Source organism: Trichosurus vulpecula, chromosome 5 (assembly GCF_011100635.1).
Source record: "Trichosurus vulpecula isolate mTriVul1 chromosome 5, mTriVul1.pri, whole genome shotgun sequence".
NCBI classification, from domain to species: domain Eukaryota; kingdom Metazoa; phylum Chordata; class Mammalia; order Diprotodontia; family Phalangeridae; genus Trichosurus; species Trichosurus vulpecula.
In genome coordinates, this window is record NC_050577.1 from 69,968,368 (window position 1) to 69,991,680 (window position 23,313).

General features: G+C 39.7%; 1 protein-coding gene across 8 annotated transcripts in view; it reads left to right on the plus strand.

The window, feature by feature from the left end:
• The window catches only part of SVIL (supervillin), a 234,524-nt gene that overhangs the window by 145,494 nt on the left and 65,717 nt on the right, over positions 1–23,313 (plus strand). For 6 of the 8 annotated variants that reach the window (XM_036758584.1, XM_036758582.1, XM_036758583.1 and 3 more), the window contains 10 exons: positions 9,283–9,363; positions 11,842–12,762; positions 13,150–13,320; positions 14,118–14,152; positions 15,304–15,365; positions 15,864–16,003; positions 17,621–17,716; positions 19,548–19,791; positions 20,231–20,798; positions 22,419–22,629. In XM_036758584.1, coding sequence (XP_036614479.1) covers positions 9,283–9,363; positions 11,842–12,762; positions 13,150–13,320; positions 14,118–14,152; positions 15,304–15,365; positions 15,864–16,003; positions 17,621–17,716; positions 19,548–19,791; positions 20,231–20,798; positions 22,419–22,629 — 2,529 coding nt within the window. The remainder of the gene's footprint in view (positions 1–9,282; positions 9,364–11,841; positions 12,763–13,149; positions 13,321–14,117; positions 14,153–15,303; positions 15,366–15,863; positions 16,004–17,620; positions 17,717–19,547; positions 19,792–20,230; positions 20,799–22,418; positions 22,630–23,313) is intronic. The other 2 variants (XM_036758589.1, XM_036758588.1) reach the window with 1 other exon arrangement.

Sequence of the window (23,313 nt, forward strand, 5' to 3'; positions counted from 1 at the left end):
GAATACGGGTGAAGAAGACAGACTCATTGCTTTTTCCATTCCACGTGCTCTCACTTCTTGCTCTATTTCTCCCCCTGGTGGAATGGATCTATGGGCTAGATTTCCAACTAAGTCATCTTTCTACATGTAGTCACCCAAACCTGCCATTATGCAAAAGGTTATGAAAATGTGATCTTGTTAGAGAAGTGTGGAGATGGATTCTGGTGGGTCAAACCTTATGTTCCCACTCCACCAAAAACTAAGAAGCAGGGGTGGGGGTGGGGGAAGGAAGTTGGAAACAAGGACAGGCAAGCATGGACCCTTAGCCAAAGGAGTCAGAGACCGGTAACTGTGGTAGGGTGGGATGACAAGGGTTATCTGGGGAAAGGACAGGAGCACCCTAGGCTGCGGAGATGGAACCAAGAATTTCACTGCCCTTACTCACTCAATTCTGAAAGGAAAACCTGGACTTGATGAATTTCTTCCTCTTTACTCATTTAATCTGCAGTGTGTCATCATACAGCATGCTCTGTTTATTTTCCTCAGTTAAGATTGCCTAAGAGAATGGTCTTCACTGTTGGAACATTTGCCTCATTCAAGAGCATCCTTTTAAACAGTTGTTATGACACTTTTTCCTATTGTGGATCACTCGATTGGCTCATTGTCATTCTCCAGGCTATCCTAGTACTCACTTAAAACTTTCTGTTGTTCCATGGTCCTGTAATGATCATCCTAATAGATGCTGAAGCTGCCAGGCAGGGGGACACAGCTACCTCCTATGCCTTGGACAAAGATGGTTCCTTATGGAAGTCAAAAATATAAAGTGTTAATTGGATGCCAATTACAAAATGAAGTTAGGAAACCCTGCTGTTCTCTTAGCTGTGATGCCGGCTGGGCTACCTTTCTCTCTTCCTCTTCCTATAGGAATAAAGTCAAAACTGTGGGCTTCTACAGAGATGCCAGAATTATGTTGAAGATTTCTTGTTAGTTATCTAGAACTACAGAATGTTAACTCTAGAAGAGTCTTTTGAGATAATCCTGACCAAACCCTCCTTTTGCAGATAAGGAGAGTAGGGCCGAGATAGGCAATTTAAAAAAAATCTTTTTAATACCCCTTTCAAATATTTCCCCTTCCATCTTTTCTCCTATGCCGTGCCTACTACTGTTAACATTGGAATTTATCTGTAGACCCACTTTTCTGTTTTTGCCCTGTTTCTGGATATATACATAAATCAAGCAACAAGGGAACAAATAATAAACAAGAAAACTTTTTCCACTCCTTTTCCCCTTCTTCCTCCAAGTAGCCTGAGTATAACCACCCCATAGACTCTGTTAAATTGTAATTTCCTGTTGTTCCAGTTCTGGGAAAGAATTCCAGGGAACTATCGCTGACTTTGTGATATTTCCAGGTAGCTCTGCCTGCCTGGACTGTGACAAGTTATTATACAACAAACATTTATTTAGCATCTTCTGTATGCCGAATCCCCTCCCCCACCAACTCTACCACTCATACCTTACTTTAGAGATTACCTTGTTCATATTGTATATATCTTAGATATATAATTTTTGTTTGTTGTTTGCTTAGCACAGTGCCTGGCAAATTGATAAGCCCTTAATAAATGCTTGTTGCCTGATTCTCCTGCCAGCCTACTAGGCCGTGGGGGGTGGGGGAGGGAAGCAAATTTTAGATATGATCCTTGCCCTTGAAGAATTTGTAAGTTAGTATAACCTTGTCTTTCCCCTTACCTGTCAATTAAGCTTAATATTATGATAATCTATCATGGTACTCTAATATGATTTGAGCCAGCTAACTGGAATAAACCTCCTCTTTGATATGCCTTTAACTGACTTTTATTCATTTCCCCCAGCAAAGATTTATTAAAGTGGGCAGCACAAGAAAGATGAGTATTCTCATTTCAAGATCAATTACAAAATTCTTTCATCATTCCTTGCATGTGCCTGTTTTTGTTTTTTTCTTAAGCCAATGTCTGTGTTTCCATGATTATATGAGTTGTGTTTGGACATTTGCTTGGCTCTTTGTCTTTCCCAGGTGCTTCCCACTCATTTGCCTTCCTTTTCACAATCACTTTATCCCTAATGAGGACATTAAGTTACCTGCCCTAAGTCCCAAGGAGCATCTTCACACCCAGAATCCCTTCTGTAATCCAGTAATTATGGTATCCCCAAACAGATAACTACTGGGTCCTGGGGCATCCTGTCCATGTTGAAGTAAGCACTATGGGATGATAGAATCAATATGTTATGCTGTCACTCCTGAAGGTCCATCTGGCTCCATCCTGAAGTAGCTTCAATATCCCCTTAGGAGCTACTCTGATGGTCAATATCTAAGCAGGGTACATGGAAATCCAATTCAAGAGAATTTGAAACCTTTGAGTGACCCTAGAATGACCCAAGCCTTCTGGAAAGTCTTCAGAGTAAACATGACTGAGGTCTGGACTGCTACCACACCCTCTCTGCTCCTCTCCAGCAGTCCTTTCTTTTCTCACATATTTATTCCTTGACACATGTCCTCTCTCATTCCCAATTCTAATCCTCCTGAAGGACTTCAGATTATAACACCAAGACAGAAAGTCCTTGATCAGACACAGAGACTACTTCAAAGAGAGGCTGGAAGAAATCTGAGTGATCTCACAACCTAAGCAGCCCCAAACACCTTCTTCAGTCCCCATTGGCTTCTGTGTTTCCACTCTTTTTGGTTTGGCTAAGAACAGCATCCTTTAAACACAACGAAATGTAATGGATTGTCCTGCCCTTTTTTTTTCCACTCTATAGTTGTGCATCAATTGTCCCATTGCCAGAGGGGGCAGCATACTGTCACTTACAGAAGTTTAATCTTATCAGATGCTGAACTGGTCATGTCCACTGAGTCACTGCCTTTCTCGTGGCCTTATACCTCAGCTATCTCTCTCTCATTCAGGAGTTTCCCTCTTGCTTATAGGTTAGGAAACTCACCAGGTGTGTAGCTTCTCCAAAACCCTTTCCCAAAGCTCCCAAAGTAAAATCAGTATTTTAATAAAATGACATAAATATTCTTTCATCTGAATCTCGGAGGTGCGTTTGGCCACCCCCTAAGTAGTTCCACTCAGGCTAGCTCTGGGGAAAAGCCTGACCAAGAATTTCCATTGCATACCCCAATTTTTAGGCGCCTGTGAATTAGCCAGATCAGTTCTGTATTTTGATTTACTATTTCTGGGAGCCAAGATATGCTTTTAATCAGCTTTCAAAAAGAAGCTTTTGGCTTTTCTACCAATGTAAACATTCAAAGATTGACCACTTTGGACTTTTCTCAGTGGGAGAAGGGTTGATTTTTACTTTGGGGGAAAAATCTGGGACAGATTGCTTGATTGTGTGTGGTCCTTTGAAAGAAAATAAAAGTTTGACATATTTTAATTTTTAAGCCCAGCTAAGCAGATTGAACATAGACCTCACCCAGTTCCCAAGGATTTTAACTGGGACAACTGCTTTTGCCCACTGTAAATAAAAAAGCCAAAACATTCATCTTAACAATAGAAGATCTTTTGAAGGGCCCCAAGACATCTTTTTCTAATGACAAAAAATGTTTCAAATGTTATATTTCTGTGATGTCCAAGAAAAGAGTGTGAGAAAATTTCTGTTTTTGAAACTTTAAAGTGGCAAGGGGAAAACTGGTATCACAGTTTAAGCAAATCTGTTGTAGGAACTGAAAGGAGGGCTGGGAGTGAAATCCAGGGCACTTGTGTGATTTAGAGTTTTAGAACTCTTTGGGAAGATGCAGGATGGAATACATAGTAACACTACTCATTCTCTCTAAACTTCCTGATGCTTTTTAATACTAGATCAAGACTTTGTAGTGTTTTAATCATGAAATTTAGTGCATTAGTAAGGTTCATCCCCCTTCCACTACCATCTCTTTTTTTTTGGGTGGTAATACAGTGATCCCAATAGGAGGGCCACATTCATAAACAATTGGCAATTTATGGGTTGTAAACTTGGAAGGAAAAATCCCTCATGCTGGAGGCGGTTAATGTAATTTTCCTGGAATGCTCGGGTAGACTTCAAGGCTGCTAAATACATTACACATTTTGCATTATCTCCTTTTCTGCGCAAAATGCAAGATCAGAAAGCAGGCCAACCTTTCTTGTTTCCTTAGTGCATCTACAAAATTTCCAGTGCAGTCTTCAAAGATATTGCAGATTCAGTTCCAGACTGCCACAATAGAGAATATCACAATAAAGCAATCACAGAAATTTTTTGGTTTCCCAGTACATATGAAAGTTATGTTTACACTATACTGTTGTCTGTCAAATGTACAGTAGTATCATGTCTAAAAAAACAATGCACATGCCTTAATAAATATTTTATTGCTAAGAAATGCTAACCATCATCTGAGCCTTCAGCAAACCATAATTTTTTTTTGCTAGTAGAGGGTCTTGCCTTGATGTTCATGGCTCCTAATTGATGTGTGGCAATTTCTTAAAATAAAATAACCATGAAGTTTGCTGCATCTATTGACTCTTCCTTTCATTTGAACACTTAGCAGCTATTATAAGGTTTTTAATTGGCCTAATTTCAAAAATATGTATCTCTGAAGCAGCTAAGTAGCACGGTGAATAGAGCACCAGCCCCGGAGTCAGGAGGACTTGAGTTCAAATATGGCCTCAGACACTTGATACACTAGCTGTGTGACCTTGGACAAGTCACTTAACCCCAATTGCCCTGCCTTCCCCCTCCGAAAAAAATTAATATGTATCTCAGAATTGGGAGGCCCAAGAGAGGGAGAAAGATGGAATGGCTGGTTGGTGGAGTAGTCAGTATACATTCAACTTTATCAATTAATTTCGCCTTCTTGTATGGTTACAGTTTGTGGCACCCCAAATTAATTACAACAGTAATGTGAGAGATCACTGGTCACACATCATCATAACAGATATAATAATAATGAAAATGTTTGAAATATGATGAGAATTAACAAAATGTGACACAGAGACACGATGTGAGCACATGCTGTTGGGAAAATGGTGCTAATAGATTTGCTAAATGCAGGGTTGCCACAGACCTTCAATTGTTTTAAAAAAAAAAGTAAAGCACATAAAACAAGTTATGCCTATATGCAGGGGTCAAAGGGACAGGTTTGTTTCTTATGAATGTTCTCATTCCCACTGCTTCTTTTGGTAGTTTTTTCAGCCATTTTCTTGGGGCCAAAAATACCATAGACCTCCAGTGCATGTATGCCATTGGTTCCCACCCATCAAAGCAAGGATAACTCTTCCCTGGGGCAGTAATTATACCTTTTCACCAAAACTATCCTTGTCTTGACCCTCTCCTTTTGAGCTATTAGAGAGTCCAGTAGATGTGGCATTTCAAATCAAAGCTCAAGCTGTCAATCAACAAGCATTTATTAAATGTCTACTGTGTGCCAGACAAAAACAAAAAAAAAAAAAAGGGAAAGCTGTTCTGCATCCATGGACCTTACAATCTAATCAAGGTTGACAGCATGATCACCTGGGTATCTATGAAATGTATACAATAAATACAAGGTGATTTAGGGGGAAAGCACTTAGAGCTGAGATCAAGAAAGGCCTCCTGTAGAAGAACGTAGTGCTTGGATTGTACCTCAAAGGAGACTAGGGGTTCAGAGAGATGGAGGTGAGGAGAGATTGCATTCCAGGATGGTGGGGGACAATCAGTGCATCCCTTCTCTCTAAATAGTGATTTAAGGACTTGAGAGGTAAAGGGTGGGGCCCAAGTATTAGAGGCTTTCATTTCCTTCCCTCCATTGTCCAGGGCCAAGAGATGGTAGGATCCAGCTAGGCTGCCTCTTAGCCAAGCTGGAAGCAGTGGAACTGTTCAGTTCCATAATCTCATGTTGCACTTGTTGGATTTCTTGTGATCAAAACAATTAAAGTCAATAGACTCCTCCCATCATCCAGATGCCTTCCCTTGCAGATAATCTTTAGGACTGTATAAACTAGACTTTGGAAGAACTTTTCTAAACTCCCACAGGTTTTTTTGGAACTGTTACCCTCCATTGTAATCACAGGCTTTTAGAGGAAGGTGATTTTAAGCAATCCTAGAAGCTCTTCTGTGATTAAGATCACACTGAATATTTATTTGATGATAAGGTCTTGGCTGTATTTTCTCTTTCAAAGAGTAAAGTCAGATTAAATAGAAAATTCACTGGAGACTGCGAGATCCTTGAGGGAAGGGATCATTTCTTTTTTTCTTTGAATCCCCAGCATCTAGCTCAATTCCTTGCACATAATAAAGGGGCATTGAGTATCAGAAGTATGGTATCATAATGTGGTTTGACTGGGCATCAAGGAGACCTGACCTTTTGAAATTTACTAGCTTGAGACAACTTTTCTGAGCCTCAGCACTCCCATCTCTAGAATAGGGAGGATAAATGAAATTCTAGAAAGGTTTTTTTAATACGAATTTTAAAGCTTTATATAAATGTCAGTCATTTTTATAATTATTTTCACTATTATTGTGAACTCACACACCATCATGTCATTGACATGTCAAAACTTGGTGACTATTCCCTACTTTTATAGTTATTGGAATCATAGGATGCCAGAAACAAAATGGACAGACCTTAGGGATCATCCAGCTCAAACCCTTTCTTTTGTAGATGAGGAAACCTCAATCAAGTGATGGTAGTGGGTGTCACAGTAAGCGGTGCGGCCAGGGCTGGAAACTCAGCCTCCTACCCCCAGTCTGGGAGTCTTCTCCCCTGTGTCCTGAGAACCCACCAAATGGTACTTACAAAAATCCCTGAGTCAGCTTCTAGGTCCTATGACTCTCCTGTTCCCTGTGGGTGAAGAGTAATAGTACTTGTAATGGTTAAATTGAGAGAACTGCTTCCCTTCGAGGATAGGTGGCATAATGATAATGATGAGAATCATGATGATAATAACAGAAATTTATAGAGGATGTTACCATTTACATGTGTTATCTCATTTGATTTTCTTAATGCTGCCAGGTGGCAAATAGTCTTGTCAGCATTAGCATTCCCATCTTACAGACCAGGAAACTGACACTCAGTTGTGGTGACTTGCCCCATGTCATACCACTAGACAGTAGCAGAGCCTGGGTTTTCTAGTCTTCTTACTACATAGCAGCTGCCTCCCACATGGTTGTAGTATTCTCTTTATACAAAGTCCAATAGCACCAGGCAACAGAAATATCTACTTTTTTTCTCTCATAGTGACAAGGAACAATATTTTATCCATTATGTTAACTTGATATTGCAAAAAGATACTAGGAAAATTTTATTCTGTTTTCTCCTGTGCTGTGTTCTTACTTTGCTTGTTTTATATGCTGTGAACCCAACAGTAAGCAATTTAACTGAAATCATTGAAATAAAGATTGAAGACTATTAATCCCAATTCTTGACAGTTATTTTGTATGTGTGTATAATAACATACTGATTTATACATCTGTTTGTGTGTGTGTTTATATATGCATATATATCTATACATATACACACACACATATAATTTCTCCTCTCAAATTTTATGGGGCAGCTGTAACTCTGGGCTAGGTGTAATTATGTGTTGGGCAGAATCAGTCAGTCAGCCCATCTGTCAGATTTCATCATGATTATAGTGGAGGGAACCTCTGATCAGCAGGTGCTGAGAGCATTTGTATTACTTTCATTATTCAATGGAGGAATGTTCCAATAGAATTCCAGAATTTCAGATTTGAAAGTGCTCTCCAAGGTTAACCATTCCAACTTGTATCTGAACAGAGATCTCATAAGCAGTCATCCAGTTTCCATTTTGAAACTTCTGTATTGGTGAATCCACTACCTTTTAAGATGGTTGGCAGATTAGTAGATCCTGAAAGTAAACATAGAACCAGGCTCTGAAATAAAGGTGTGGCTGGAAAATAATCAAGCAGTGGACAAGCATCCCATTTAGCAAAAATTTAAAATATATTCTCCTGAAATGTGGAAACTGATCTAATATTTGGTGTGGAATATTATACATTGTACATCTTGGACACATCTAAAGGATATTGGAAGGTGGCCTATGGCTCAGTAATTGGTATGTTTGAAGCCAAGACTACAGTCACTTGAACATATTTTGACTAGGTCTGAAAAGTTAGTGGGTAAAAACATGGCCAAGCCAGTGCCTGGAACCATGGGTACTGTGAAGTATCCAGTTCATTCACCCCTCTCCATCATTCACGCTCATGCGGTGTCTTGTTGCTGCCTAATCATTGAACTAACCAAATCTAAGAGTTGGAAATTTGGAAATGACCTCAACAGTCCAAGTAGTTCTTCAAAAGAATCTTTTCCAGATAGGCCTGACAATGGTTATCCAGCCTTTGCTCACAGACCAAGCTCCTGGTTCCTGGATCTGTATGATTTCCTTTTGACTATTTCTCATCATTTCCAAGTTTTTCTTTTCATCAAACTGAAATTTTACTCTTCCATCCATCAGGCTTCGTCTTGCCCTGTGGAACCTAACAAAACAAGTATAATCCTTTCTCCTCTTGAAAATGAAAGAACTATCCTAGCAGAAAATAAATGTGGAAGAAAGAATATTAACTGAGATATCAAGTGGCCTGAATTTTAGTCCTGTTCTGCATCTAACTAATTATGTGACTCTCAGCAAATCACTTATTCTCCCTCCCTGCTTACATTTACTTATCTGCAAAATGAGGAGGTTGGATTAAATGATTACCAGTGGCCCTCCCGGCACTAAAATTCTATCACTCTAGAAAAATCTCAAGAACGTGCCATAGCAGTGAAGGTAATGAATGACCTTATGGATTTCTGCCACTGCTTTTACTATCATTTTCACTTTCCAGAAATTAGTCATGCTTCTTTCATGTGTAAAGTAGTTTGATGTTTGCCTATTCAACTTGGCAAAATGAATAATGCTAGGTTGCCAGATATATTCATCTATAGCTAATATCTCTGTTTTCTAACTGTAAGAATATTTAAGATTGTTTCCATCAATGGAAGGGATAGCAAGCAGTGCCTCTGGCAGAATCTTTTGGAAGTTCTTTAGACCACTTGTTGGTTGGATGAAGGCATTTGCTTCTTAAGTCTGCTATTAGTGATTAGGACCTGACTGTTTCTGTTTCAGAAATCCCTGGTGGCATCAATGCAAACCCAACAAACCTTGCTTCCTTTTTAAAAAAAAAAAAATTAGGAATTCTCTTCTTCATTGAAATCTGTGGGCTGCTATTTGTTTGTTTGGGGGGAGAACAGTTAAGTTTTTGAAGCCTTTGTGTTATTTTTTGAAATGCTTATAGAGAATGATCTGAAGTTTTGTTTTCTGTATATGGTAGCCCAGGGAAACCCAAACATGAGTGGTTTCTCCAGAAAGATTCTGAAGGAGACACACCTTCGCTTATCAACTGGCCTTCCAGGTATCTCAGATTGAAACCGTGTGATTAGTTACTGCTTCTGTTCTTTTCTCTTCTGATTCTTCTCACTCATCATTTAACACCAATTCCCTGTTCTTCAATGTCTGTGCTCTAGAAAATTGTGTGTTCAACAAACGACTACAAAGAAGTCATTCCATAAAAGCCTGCTTGATCCCTCTCATTTTTCTGCCTGCCACTAACACATTTCTTTTCTCTCTCTGTCTCTCTCTCTGTCTCTCTCTCTCTCTGTCTCTCTCTCTCTCTGTCTCTCTCTCTCTCTCTGTCTCTCTCTCTCTCTCTCTCTCTCCCTCTCTCTCCCTCTCTCTCCCTCTCCTCCCCCCCTCCCTCCCCCCTTTTAGTTTCTGTTATTCCTTTTCTGTTTCTCCTTCTCCCTCTGATACTTAATTGAACAATCATGTGTTTGGTGAAGAACTAAATAGCATTTTTAATGGGTTTATCCCCCTCTTAGTTGTTTTCCTTTGGGATCTGGCTAACTTCCAACATGTTTCTCATCTTGTTTACCCCAACCTTAGCCTGTTTTCATTTCCTCTGCCATCCAAACTAACAGCTCGTTTTTGGTAGCCTTTTGAAAAGGCAAATTCAGGGTGTGGTTTAAAAAAGCCACTACCATTTCATTTTTAAGGTGGGGGGAGGGGGAGGAGGAAAGAGTAAGAATGAATAAGACAAGCTCCCATGTACAGAGTTTCCAACAGGCCCCATGCCTTAGTCTGGTGACAGCATCCAAATTGTCCCTAATTAGAAGCACACATTCCACCGGGGAGTTTAAGCCCCATTGCAGCCATCTTTTGATTAACAAATGTTATGAATATGAAAACCTCCAACATCGCCTATTTTCTAGGAGGAAATAATAGCTGACTGTGCTTATTTCCAAGGCTTTGGGGAATAAACAGCCTTTTGTGTGTGCCTTTGCTTTTTAAAAATGAAGAGGGACATTGTAATCACAGGCATTTCACATCCTGTGTCAAAAAAGCATCTATCACAGCTGGGACAAATCAGGTTATTTAGACAAAAATCTATTATTTTTTAGGATATATGATGCATTTGAAAGTGACCTTGCCCACTAGTGTTGATATGGGTGAACTCTTAAATTTGTTTTTAGAAATGACTTTTTCTATTGCTCTCCCAATTCTTCATTTAAAAAGAAAATCAGCATCAAGTAAGTAGGTGTATTCTCCACTCATTCGTGGGCGCGTGTGCTCCTTTACTCCTGCTTTAACGCAGAATACTTGAACAAAGTAACAAGTATAGACCTTGAAGTGATTTTAATAACCTTCAGAAAATAGTTCTGTACTGTTCTAGAGCATTTAAATGGCTCTAGAAATTATAGCAATGTCTTCTTTAGATTTTGAAATACATAAATTGGCAGCATATTTCAGAAGGTGTTTTTATTTTTTATTTTTTTCCAACCATAATGGCATTATTTTTCTCACTTCTTCAAAGATCAGCAGCAACAACCATCACAATTGGGTAAAGCATCTGATTGTCTCAGCCTGACATTTGGAATATTGCTGCTACTGCAACTTACCTCTATTTTCTACCCTTATGTTATATCAGACCCCACAAGTATGTGCTCGAATCTCAGAGTCGGCAGAGAAATCCTCTAGTCAGACCCTTCCTTTTTGCAGATGAGGAAACAGAGACCCATGGAGTGAAAATGACTGCCTATGGTCATACAGCTACTTAGCCGCAGAGTTAATGATAGGTCCCCTCATCCAGTGCCGTCATACAGCAATAGCCATAAAAACCTTTCAACGTTTTCCCTTCTCATTTTTTCACTCAAAACCAAAATGGCAGCTCTCACGGGCTGAGTGTTCATGCTTTTATTTGCCTCTGTACAACAATGTTCTGTTCTATTCTATTTGAGGAGAGGAATTGGCATGTCTGTATTTTATAAATGATTAAAACTTAGTATGCATTCTTTGAAAAACATGAACAGTTAGCTGGTGCAAAAGAAGTTCTCAAGGATGATTTGGTTTTTTTCCCTCCTTGCTTGCTTTATCCTGAAAATGGTCCTGAAATTTCGAATCATCTTCTAAGTGACAATGAAATGACAATAATTTTGTTTATTGGAAGTGTGTATCGGTGTAAAAATGTCTCTGTTAGCCCACATGCTGAGACTATGCATGCCTGAAGACATGCTGATCTCTGTACCCTGGAGTTGTACCTAGGTTTGTTGGCCCTCACTTCTGAGTTTTTGTTGCAAAAATTCAGAAACGAAACACTTTGCGTGGGTTACTGGAAATTGGAAAACATGCCAACGGAGTGGAGTACATAACTTGAAAGTTTAATAGGCTCCATTGATTCGGCATACTGTGTTTTCCCCTTTACACCTTCAAATTCAGAGGGCATAAAATGTTGGGTTGCTTTCCTCATCCTTTAGGGTCCACAATTGATGCATGTTTTTCTCCCCCTTCAAGAGTGACTGTGTTTTACAGTTTTCACCCTTTTTCTTTCTTAAAGAGTAAAAGTTAGAGAGAAATTGGTGAAAGAGGAAAGTGCTCGCAGCAGCCCTGAATATGCCTCAGATCCTTTAACTCAGAGGAAACACCAGCCAGCTTCAGTCCATTGCATGTCTCTGCAGTCAGAAACGTCTGCTTTTGACAGGGTGACAAGCAAGCCAGTCACTTCCACCCGCCAGCCAATCCACGGCTACATTCAGCCGGCTGGTCACACCCACACTGCTAAGCTGGTAGCCTCTGAAAAACTAGAGAGTTTCTCTGGTAGCAGCCAGGTGGAACCAGCCACTCCCGATGTGACAAAATTTCCTGTGCCTAGTGCCACAGAAGAGGGAGGAAGGGATGACAACCTTGAGCTTCATATCTATGAATCTGACGCCAAGGAAGATACCTTTAGAACAGAAGCTCTTGGGAAAAGCAGTAAAACCTACCTTGAGGCTCACGAGCAGGTGAAGAATGGCGAAGACCCTTCTGGAAGCAGCAACCAAAGAAGGCCAAAGGTTAGCTCAGCTGTCACAACCAAGCAGAGAACCAATGCCTCAGAACCTTGGCAAAACCTTGAGAAACAAGTCCAACCATCTGAAGCCCTCCAGTACCAGCCCCCTGAGCAAATTGGAAGGAGTGAAACGGTCATGTATATACAAAATCGACCTGCTTCTGAGGCTGCTCCATCCAAACACCACAAGCAGGAAGTATCCACAATGAAGCACAAACTCCTCACTCGATCGCTCTCTGATCACACTGGTGACCCTAAACCAGAAACCTTGACAAGCAGGGAAAGTGTTTCAAAGAAAGAGCTACCGTTTCAACATGCAGGAGATGAAGCACTGCCTGGAGAAGTTGGCACAGTGGACACAAAGGTCTCTGTTGCCCAGCTCCGAAATGCCTTTCTGGAGTTTGCCAGTGCCAACAAGAAATCTGAACTGTAGGTGACTTTTCAAAAATATTCCTGGTGTGTCACTTGCACGCTCTTGGCAGTTTTTTTCCCTCACAATCTCAACATCCATTGTGTCCTGCGTTGAAGCATATAGCTTAGCTCACAGACACATATAGGGCAGACCAGATAAGGAAATAGCACCAAACCTACTCTTTTGCTTCTGCTTGCTAATGGGACGAGTATAATATTGATCAGCTCGAATGGTTGTTGTTTTTTTTTTTTTACCTTATTTCTACGCATGATAGAGGCATGCAGAGTGAATTAACAGTATCAGTGGATTGAGATGCTGAGGTGCATATGTCTGTGCTTTTATTCTATTTCTCTTTCTTCCTGTTTTCTTTTTTCCGTGCACTTTCTGTCCTCTGACTGTAAAAGTCAATCACGGGTTGAGCGGTCAACCACAGGGACTGATTTACCTACCAAAACGGAACGGGAGAGAGGGTCCCGGAAGCCGAGACGGTATTTTTCTCCTGGCGAAAGTAGAAAAACTTCTGAGAGATTTAGAACTCAACCTATAACTTCAGCAGAACGAAAGGAGATGGATAGGTAGGCATGTTTGTATGTAGTTCTATTTAGGTATAGGGAAAATTATGGTGCATTATGCAAAAAAAAAAAAATCATAGCAATGGTCCCAGCATCACTTCAAAGAATTTTGGTTGTTGTTTCTGTTCATTATATAACCAGCAAAATCAACAAAACAAAATTTGACTTAAAATTTGTTTGACTTGTTAAAAATATTTCTTTAAGAAAGTTGGCCTTCAGATTGAATTGTGATAGTGTTTCTCCTAAAATAACAATACCGATTATACAATTCTGAAGTTGCAAAGAATTGTAAAAAAAAAAAAAAATTTTGACAGTAATGCTTTTACGAAAGGAACGTAAACTCAAATATTTATGTACAAACCTTTTATCCCATTTAGTTTTTATAAAAAGAAAAAAAGGACTATTTTCAAAGTAAATACAGCTTATTACAGCTGTTGCCGTTCATTCTTGCAGATGATGAAGTAATGTTTTGATGCACCTGAGGTTTTAGTAATAAATTCTTGCTCCATCCTCAGTCCCCCGATTACAAATGGTGAGAATTGGCCCCTAACTTAATGTTAATCACATTTCAAAAGATGTACTTGGTCCTTGTTTTCCCCCACAAATTCCATGTTTTGCTGTAACTGCTTCCACACACTCTGCTGTGTCAACAGAGACTGCAAATGAGTTGCTCACAACCCAAATGCTACCAGGTCTATTTTCTTCATCAGAATACCATTGTCTTTTTGCCTTAAAAATGATGATTTGTTTGTGTCATCCACTGCCAACTAATTAATTTTCATCATTATTATTATTTTTAGATCCACTTCAAATTCAGAAATGCCAACTGCTGAGGGTAAGAACATCTATAATACTTCTACTGATAACAATATATCTTCTTTTTGAACCTCTCATTGAACTTTAGATGAAAAAAGAATTTAGGTTTTGGAACAAATGATATTACAAATTGTCACATGACATATTAGGTGTCTATCTGCTTTCCTTATCAAATGCATCACATTGCAGCACAATGGAGAATTAAGTTGCCAGGCCTTGAATAATCTTGATTTTTCCCCCCATTGGGTTCTTGGATACAAGGGCTTTCAGAAATGCTTTTAGAGAGCAGTATAGAAAATGTGATCTCAACCTAAAAGGCATGTTTTGCTTGTTGTTGATGTTAATTAATATAAAAAGGTAAGTGACTAATGCATTTATCAGTGCTTTCCATAAAGTTTAGCTGTCTTTTGAAAAATAAAATTTTACTGATATATTCTATTTTTATATTACTTATATTTCTCATTGCGCTGTTTCACCATATCCCTCCCAGAGAGACATTCTTTATAATAAAGAATAAAAAAAGAGGGGAAAAGAATTCAGCAAAACTAGCCAACATCATAGAAAGAAGGGACATTGTCAGTAATGTTCCACACTCTTAATTCCCCACCTTTGCAAAGAGTGGGATAGGTACCTTCTTAAAACTATTTTCTGGGAGCCAAGCTTAATCATAATTTCCCAGGATTCAGTTGTTTTGTCATTGTTGTGTCTTTTGTAGTCGTATGTATTTTCCTGCTTCTGCTTCCTTCATTTTGCATCTGTTCATAAACATCTTCGTATGTTTCTTTGCATTCATCATATTCACCACATCTTATACCACATTAATTTTCCATTACATGTACTGCAACTTGTTCAGCCATTCCCCAATCAATGGGCATTTGCTTTGCTGCCAGTTCTTCCCAATTACAAAAAGTGCTGTTATAAATATTTTTGGCATCTCTGGGAAAACATCCTTAAAGCTCAATTATACAGTCATTTAGTGGAAAACTAGGGAAGCAGGAAAAGGCTTATTATTCCTTGTGATTGCAATAAGCATTTCTTTATTGAAGCTTGGTTCCAGCTGCAAATGTTACTGATTGTTATTTTTCTCAGCAAACTTACTATTGTAGTTTAAAAGGACTAAATGTTTTAAATGGAAAACTAGCATGATTTTTAATTCATTGTTCTTTGCAGATGAAGAAAAATTGGATGAACGCGCCAAGCTGAGTGTTGCTGCCAAAAGGCTCCTTTTCAGGGCAAGTGTGCAGGCTAGGCCATCTTTCTAAAAATCCTAGTACAGAGAATCCCAGATGTTAGCATTAGAAGAGAGATCAGGGGTAATCCAGGCCAACGTATACCCCAAGCATAAATCCACCTCTGCAACATTCAGGTCTGTTTGAGTACCTCTAATCGAAAGCACTATTCAGCCCACCACTTCCCTCTGCAGCTCATAGTTCTGTAGTTAATGCCAGTTCATGCGAGATTCTAAAAGCTAGTCTGTCCTATCCTGTGTAGCATTCCAGCTGTGCCCCTTGAAGAGTTTTCAGGGGCTATATTTTTACTCCCGCCGTGGTGCCAGTTTTCACAGCATGTGTGTGTCTCTGGTAATGAGAGCTACATCTCAAGAATGACACCTGGCAAACACCAGGGAGAAACTCAGCAGACACATTTTGCTAGGACAGTCTTTTTCTCTCTCTCCCCTCCCTCCCCCCCCCCACCCCACCCCAGACATTTAAACATATTTCTAATCCTAGGAAATGGAAAAATCATTTGATGAAAAAAATATTCCAAAGCCACGTTCCAGAAATGCAGCCGTAGAGCGACGCCTGCGCCGTTTGCAGGACAGATCTCACACACAGCCCATCACTACTGAGGAAGTGGTTATTGCAGCGACGTAAGTCTCCCTCCTGTGTTAGCCTTGGCTTAAGATCCTATTTTGGAAGTTAAGAGCCAGTGAAGGAAATCATCAAGTGAAAGTTTGTGGCTAGACAATGACTTTCTTCCCTCTAGCTCATGACTTTCTAAACATAGCACTTCTTCCAAGGAGATTTAGAACCTGAAGTATTACCTATCAGGAGACATCTTGAGTAATGGAAGATTTGGGGTTTGGTCTTAAATCTACAGCCAATTTGCACCCCAGCATGCAGGAAATTGACTTTAACTTCAATTAGATCTCCTTCAAGGATTTTTTTTTTTTAATTACAGTTTGCTACCAGATCTTCCTTAACTTTAATATTTTGTTACCTGAAGGTCCTGTCAAACATTGTCAGGCCCTCCCAAGTGGGAAGGACTTGGAGTAAGAGGCTAGCAATGGGTGGTGTATCCACTGCCTGAGGACCAGACTAACCATTTCCAGATATGCTCATCATCAGAAAGTTGGCCCCCAAGCCAACTTTTTTGACCACAACAGTTCATGAGGCCAGTTGACTAAGGAGTGGAGGTGAACTCTGCATCAGTGGAGGGAGATCCCCACCCATGATGAAAGAACAGATCTTGAAATTTTGAAGTATTTGCTGATCTTAGATTCAGCATTAATTTAACAACAGTAACAACCCAGATTTGTTCAGGAAGTTACTTTTTCCCCTGAGAAAAGATTTTAGATTTGTTGTTCCTGTTCTTGCCTCTTATGAATTTGTCCAACCTAGCCACCTTCCCAAACCATTCTTGACATCTTTTGTACAGAAGTATAGACCATTTGGATGATTGACACCTTCAAGTGGTTTTTGTCATGTGTTATATGTTAAAGTCTATGAACTGCATGGCCATAAAGTGAGAGACTCGGAATGCCCCTGTTTTCCATATATTAAAATTATGTGGCCTTGGACTAAATTCTCTCCAAACTCTTACATACTACAATTCATGTTAAAAAAAAAAACTAATAATAATAGTAACCAGGCATTAGATCTGGGAAGAAAAAGTAAACTCAAGCAAAAAAGATTAAGGTAGAGGACCAAGAAATACTTCTTTTGCTATTCCTCTGTCATGCGGCTAATAGAGCAGTGACTAAATTAACAAAACATTAAGTTAATAAAGAAAACTGTTGACCAGGGTACAATCTGTCAGTTCACTGGTGTTTATTCAACTGATGATTGATATTAGGGGGTTCATGGACTTTAACCGTTAGCACGTATATGATGCCTATTCCGATGGATGCTCCTGTTGGGTAGGGACTGTTTTTTGCCTTTCTTTGTATCATCACTGCCTAGCACAGTGCTTGGCACATAGTAAGTGATTAATAGATATTTGTTGACTGACTCACTGACTGAGGATCTCTACAAATAATTTGGTTTAGACCAGGATGACCAGCTTTTAGATAAATTCCATATCTTAGGGTGTGTGTCTTGCAGTTTCTTTTCAAATTCTGTTGTAATTTTACAAAAGTCCTTAGCAAATATCTTTGTGAAACTATTTATTTGTTTTATCTTTTCCATGCATAAAATCATGCTTTCCTTAATGCTTCTTTTCTTCTCTCTCCTTGTGAATTTTCCATCTTTGTCAATTGCTTTTAAAGGGAATCTATCCCTGCTTCACATTCTGTGACCAGCCACACTGTCATGGCAAGAATTCCTAATCCCACTGTAGTTAAGAGCCCTGTACAACCTACCAGGTACTGGAGAGAAATACCCGCATGTGGCATTGAATGTAAACTGCTGGGCAGCAGACACAGCTTTAAAATCTTAAATGTCTTTCGTCCATTTGACAAGTCAATGCAATGAGCTGTCCTAGGAATGTGTGGCATTTTGTTTTGTCATAATGCAAGGTACTGATAATTTCATTTTGGCCTGCATGAGGAAGTTTAGTTTGTTTGCTTGTGTTAAGTGTTTGGCCTAGGACCATTCTAACTTCACTTACCATTTTTGTTTCTCATGAAGAAACTCATTGCAAAAGAATCGCATTTTCATCCTTCTGAGAAATAAAGGGAGTTAACAGGCTTGCATGTTTTAAAAGAAAAAAAATGGGAACACCTCATTTTTATGTTTTGTTTTTAATCTTGAATCCAAAGGTAGCTATTTCTTTCTCAGATATATATATATATATATATATATATATCTATATATATATAGATATAGATATATATAGATATATATATAGATATATATATAGATATATAGATATAGATAGATATAGATAGATAGATAGATATAGATATATAGATATAGATATAGATATATAGATATTGATTGCTGCCTATTTCTAATTCATAACTTCTTGCAATGTGAAAGAATAGCTAGTGATACTATCCAGAGGCTGATAGGCAGCTTTTACTCTTGACCTTTTTACAATCTGTATTCCAGTACTTTAAGTTCTTGTAAATGGTCTCCTTGTGTCAGTAAACACATGATAGTAGAGATGGTACAAGCCAGAGGAGAAAGCAATCAAAGAATGTGAAGTGCTCTTACAAAAATGTTGTTGGTGAAGCCCTTACAGAATCAGGGCTCCCTTTGGGAAGTGCAGAAACTCCAGTTAGAGCCACAATGAACCAGAAAGACAACTGGTGTCCTAACGCCCCCATTGATAGCTCCATCCTCCAGTAGGAACCGAGATACTGCACCAGGCTCTGGGGTACTTTAGTCAGGATTTAGTAGTTAATTAGCCCATGCCAGGTTGCTCTAAATATAAAGCCCAGGGATAGTATCTAGCAAGGGAGGCAAACACCTTTATGAACTTATCCCTGAGTTTAGGGTAACTATGTAAGTCACAGGCCCCTGTCTTCAAGTAGAAGTGGAATAAATTTGTTGCTCTCTTAAAAGCTTCTTTTGGCATTTACTGGGAATTTCAGATGTATGTAAACTCTGAATATCAACAGAAACCTATAGGAGAAATTACTCTGATGAATAGTTGAGAAGAATCTCTCAATTGAATCCACTTGGCCTATCCCGGTGAGCATTCCAATCCCTGTGGTGTGTAGACAAGGCTATGGATAAGAAGACTACTCTGTTGCCCATTCCAAAGTAAACTGGGGGAGGAAGAGTTAACTACAGGCATGTATGTCTCATGAAATGTTTCTTTTGGCCTGGCCTCATTTATTATTGCCACTCAGAAAAATGCAAATTTTCCCTATAAACAAGAATGTGCATCCCAAGCATCCTTTACTTCTTTTGACAGTGAATTGTTTTCTTTGTTTGCTTGTTTTAAAGACAAGTCATGTCATACCTCACTCCGGGCTCTTCTCTGACTTGATAATGCTGCTGGGGCTGCCCTGGAGTTCTGCAGAAGTCCACTCCGTTCACCGTTCTACTTAGCCGATGAATGACTACATACAGTTACCCTCGCCCTCTCTTTGTTTAGGGGCCAAATAGGAGACTGTCGTTCGCTTTAGAGAAAATTAACAGGGCACGTTTTTTACAACAATGATTTGAAGGCATTAAACCATAAACTAGTGGGTGTGTTAGGTTTTTTTTTCCCCTGTTTCTAAACTGACTTTGTGTTACTTTCAGTTTGCAGGCATCGGCACACCAAAAGGCACTGGCCAGAGAACAGGCAAATGAGGCCAAAGACTCTGCTGAACAAGGTGAACCTGATTCCTCCACTCTGAGCTTAGCAGAGAAGCTGGCCTTGTTTAACAAATTGTCTCAGCCAGTCTCAAAAGCTATTTCGACCCGAAGCAGAGTGGACACTAGGCAGAGGAGGATGAATTCTCGTTACCAAACTCAACCAGTCACACTTGGAGAAGTGGAACAGGTGTGTACGCGCTTACCAACTCCTCCCAACAGACAAAGGAGCTCAGTGTTTTTCCCTTAGCTTTTGATTTAGGGAGTTTAGGTGACCTGCCTCTAAACTCCATTAGCCTGTAGGTGTTGTGGTGATTTTATCCCAAGAAAAACGGCTGCCAGTTATAGTTCCCTTTTATTTATTCTCTTGTATTCTTCAAAAATAATTTGGAGAGAGTTTGCTGTAGTAGAGTGACAAAAGAGAATGTCCTTTCTTTAAGCCTTAGTCCCTTTTTCCTTTTCAGGAGACTTTATGTAACTATGTTAAGTAGTTTTTATCAGTCCTTAACACTCTTTCTGTCCTCCCAACAGGACTTGGGAATGTTACCACTGAATGTGGCGTCCCTTTATTCTCATGTGAATCTGTAAGTTAGACTTATGTGAGCTGTATTTTTTTTAATCAATCATAGGTTCAGAGTGGAAAACTCACTCCTTTCTCCCCTACTATTAACACATCTGTATCTACTGCGGCATCAACAGTTGCACCAATGTATGCAGGGGATCTACGAGCTAAGCCATCGGTGGAAGAAAATGCAGGTGCCACTGACTTTGGCTTCCATTCAACGATGGAAAATGCAGACTCTCCAATGAAGAGCATCCTGAAGTCACAAGCATGGCAACCTTTGGGGGAAGATATCGGAAGCAATAGAAGATCGAGGGAATTTGGGGATTCCGAAACTGAAAGAATCTTAGCTTCAGATGAGAGTGAGATGAGGAAGGACAGGTCCTTTGACGAAGAAGGGAGTTCCTGCCTCTTCCTCAATAAAACTGGGGAAAGGGACAACCAAAGAAAATATGCTCCAAGAAAAGGTAGCATGGAGCATGCTGGCCTGCTGGTGCCAGGCCATCATGAAGAGCTACAGGAGTTTTCAATCTCCAGAAGCACTGGACAGGGCAAACAGGTCCTGAAGGAAATGCAGTCCTTGGAAGAGAGGATGGATTTGGAGAATGTCACAAAAAGCAGGTTCATACTAAGAGGTAAAATGGATTTTTACAAATGTGTTCTCCCCCTGGATTTGTATAAACTAGTTGCTGTTGGATTGTTTTGGGTTTTGGGTTTTGTTTTTTTTTTTTTTTGCTTGATTTGCTATATTTGCTTCCTAAATCACAAGTGCTCAGAACTAGCGGAGATTTGAAAAATCTATATAACATATGACAACTCAAAATTCTCCTTTTTACTCTGAGCATTTCAGTATGTTAAAAGCAAAACTTTTTATTCTTATACTAATACCTGGAAATCTCACAAGGTGTTTAACTCATTTTAGGCAGTGTTTTACATACACTGTTATCCTTCTTCACAGCATTCTGTGAAGCAGAGGCCAGGCCTTTTATCTCTTTTTATTTTTAAAAATTGATATATATTTTTTAAAATAACAAATTGATTGACTCAGTTTAGCCCAATGGAGCAAGGGTTTGAGCTCAGGGGCCCCTGCCTTCAAGCCCCACCTCCACTGGAGCTTTTCTTCCCTTTATTCAATACTGTGAAACAACAAAGCCATATTTCATTGTTGTTTATTGTTCCTTGGCCCCATTTGCTGCCGTTATCAATTGCAAAGCCAAGAGGATTGCTTCCAGAAAACCTAAAGGTGTCCATAGTTAACTTGAACTTCCTATGTGCCATCTATGAGAATAGGATCAGTTGTCACCAAGTAATTTGCCCTGTGGTCCTTGGGTGATTTGTGCTTTTAAAACCTGATGGACTACATATTTTCACAGACCTCAACATACAGAGCTAACTGCTTGGCCTGGTGGATAGAATGCTGGACTTAAGAGTTCAAAGTCCTCTTTTGATGTTTGCTAGCTAGGTGATCATGAACCAATCGCTTCATCTCTCTAAGCTTCAGTTTCCTGTATTACAAAATGAGGACAATGATCCCATGTGACCTGCCTCAGTGGGAGGAGAGATAGGGCAGATCGATTCACCTGTCAAGGTGCCCTCCCCTTCTTCTCCCCCCCCTCTTTCCCCTTCCTGCCCCCAACTCTCTAAGACCATTAGGTGCAGCAGAGGTGCTGATTTACTCTGGTAAAAAGGGTTTCTTTCTGAGAATACCCTTCACCAGTGAAACCACATGTCTGCACAGAAACAGAAACCTCTGTTCGTGGATTTATTGTGAGTGGCAAATGAGATCATATATGCAAAGCACTTTGCAAATCTTTAAGCTCTGTATTAATATTTTTAATAGAGAGGCTGTCCCTGAGGCCCCTTGTCTCTTACCTCGGCCTCTTGGGATCTGGAATGCCCTTCAGGTTTCACTCAGGCCCTGCTTTCCACGAGAACCCTTTCGGGGATTTGTGCACACTCCTTCCTAACCACCCAATGACTTTATATTTATTTCTGTTTTGTTTTCCCCACAGTAGAATGGAAGCTTTTAAAAGCCGGGACTTTGGCATTTTTGTCTCTGAATGCCTAGTACATGGTAGGAGCTTAATAAGTACTTGTGGAATTAAATGATCAGTTCCTAAAGTTGGCTGTGCAATCTCCCACGTGATGTCTGTGGTCTGAGTTTGCTACCCTTGATTGTTGCAGAGTTAATGGGTCTGAGAATGCCAGCCTGAAGACATAAGTGCTAATGCTGCATTCTCCTTTCCAATGAGCAGAGCCGACTGAACCCACGTCCGAACTTCCTGGCACGACAGCTACAAAAACCCTTTCTCAGACCACAGCCCTGGTCTCCAGTAGACGGGAGTCTTCGGAACAATCAGAGGAAAGGCTCTCCAAGAATCCATGTAGGATGTTTGCTGGTGGAGAGAGCAAAGTATCAGAGGATGCCCTTGATGCATCTAGCAAAACAATGTCGATCAAAGAAAGGTAACAATCTACTTATTTAAGCCCACCCCATTGAGAAGCATGAAGCTTACTTTAATAGATATCTTCCTGAAGAGCCATTGTTTAAAATAACTAATTAAATCACTTACAGAGATGTGGTGTCGTGTTAGCATGTTTTGAGGAGATGGGGTTATTCAGTGGTGAACCACATTTACCCAGTGGTAGATCTAATAACCACATGTTGAGTGCCAGGCCTAGAAAGAGTCTGATGCAGGAAATAGGGGCACAATTTTTTTTTCAACAAGGACTTACTATTTTTGTGTGATTTAAGTTCTGTTTATTTTAAATTTAAATTTTTGCATATTTCAAAAAATACAGCCAAGCTGCACAGCTTAGCACAGTGCCTGGCACATAGTAAACACTTAATAAATGCTGATTGGTGGTCCTTGCATGTTGGATTTGCCCAATGCTTTTGCTTTCATTTTATGGAAAGTATGTGCACATAATGGGGTGATAAATATATATTCTTTCTGAGAATGGCAGCACCTAGGATCGAACCTTCAGTTTTGTTTATTTTTAGGGTAAGTGGATGAATGAATTTCTATAGTGTACAGTGAGAATTTATTCCAGGCAACAGCTCTGAAAGATTACATTTGAGTGGCAAAAGTGCAATACCCTCATTTTATTCAGAAGAATGAAATGGAATTGAAGAGGATATATTTAAAC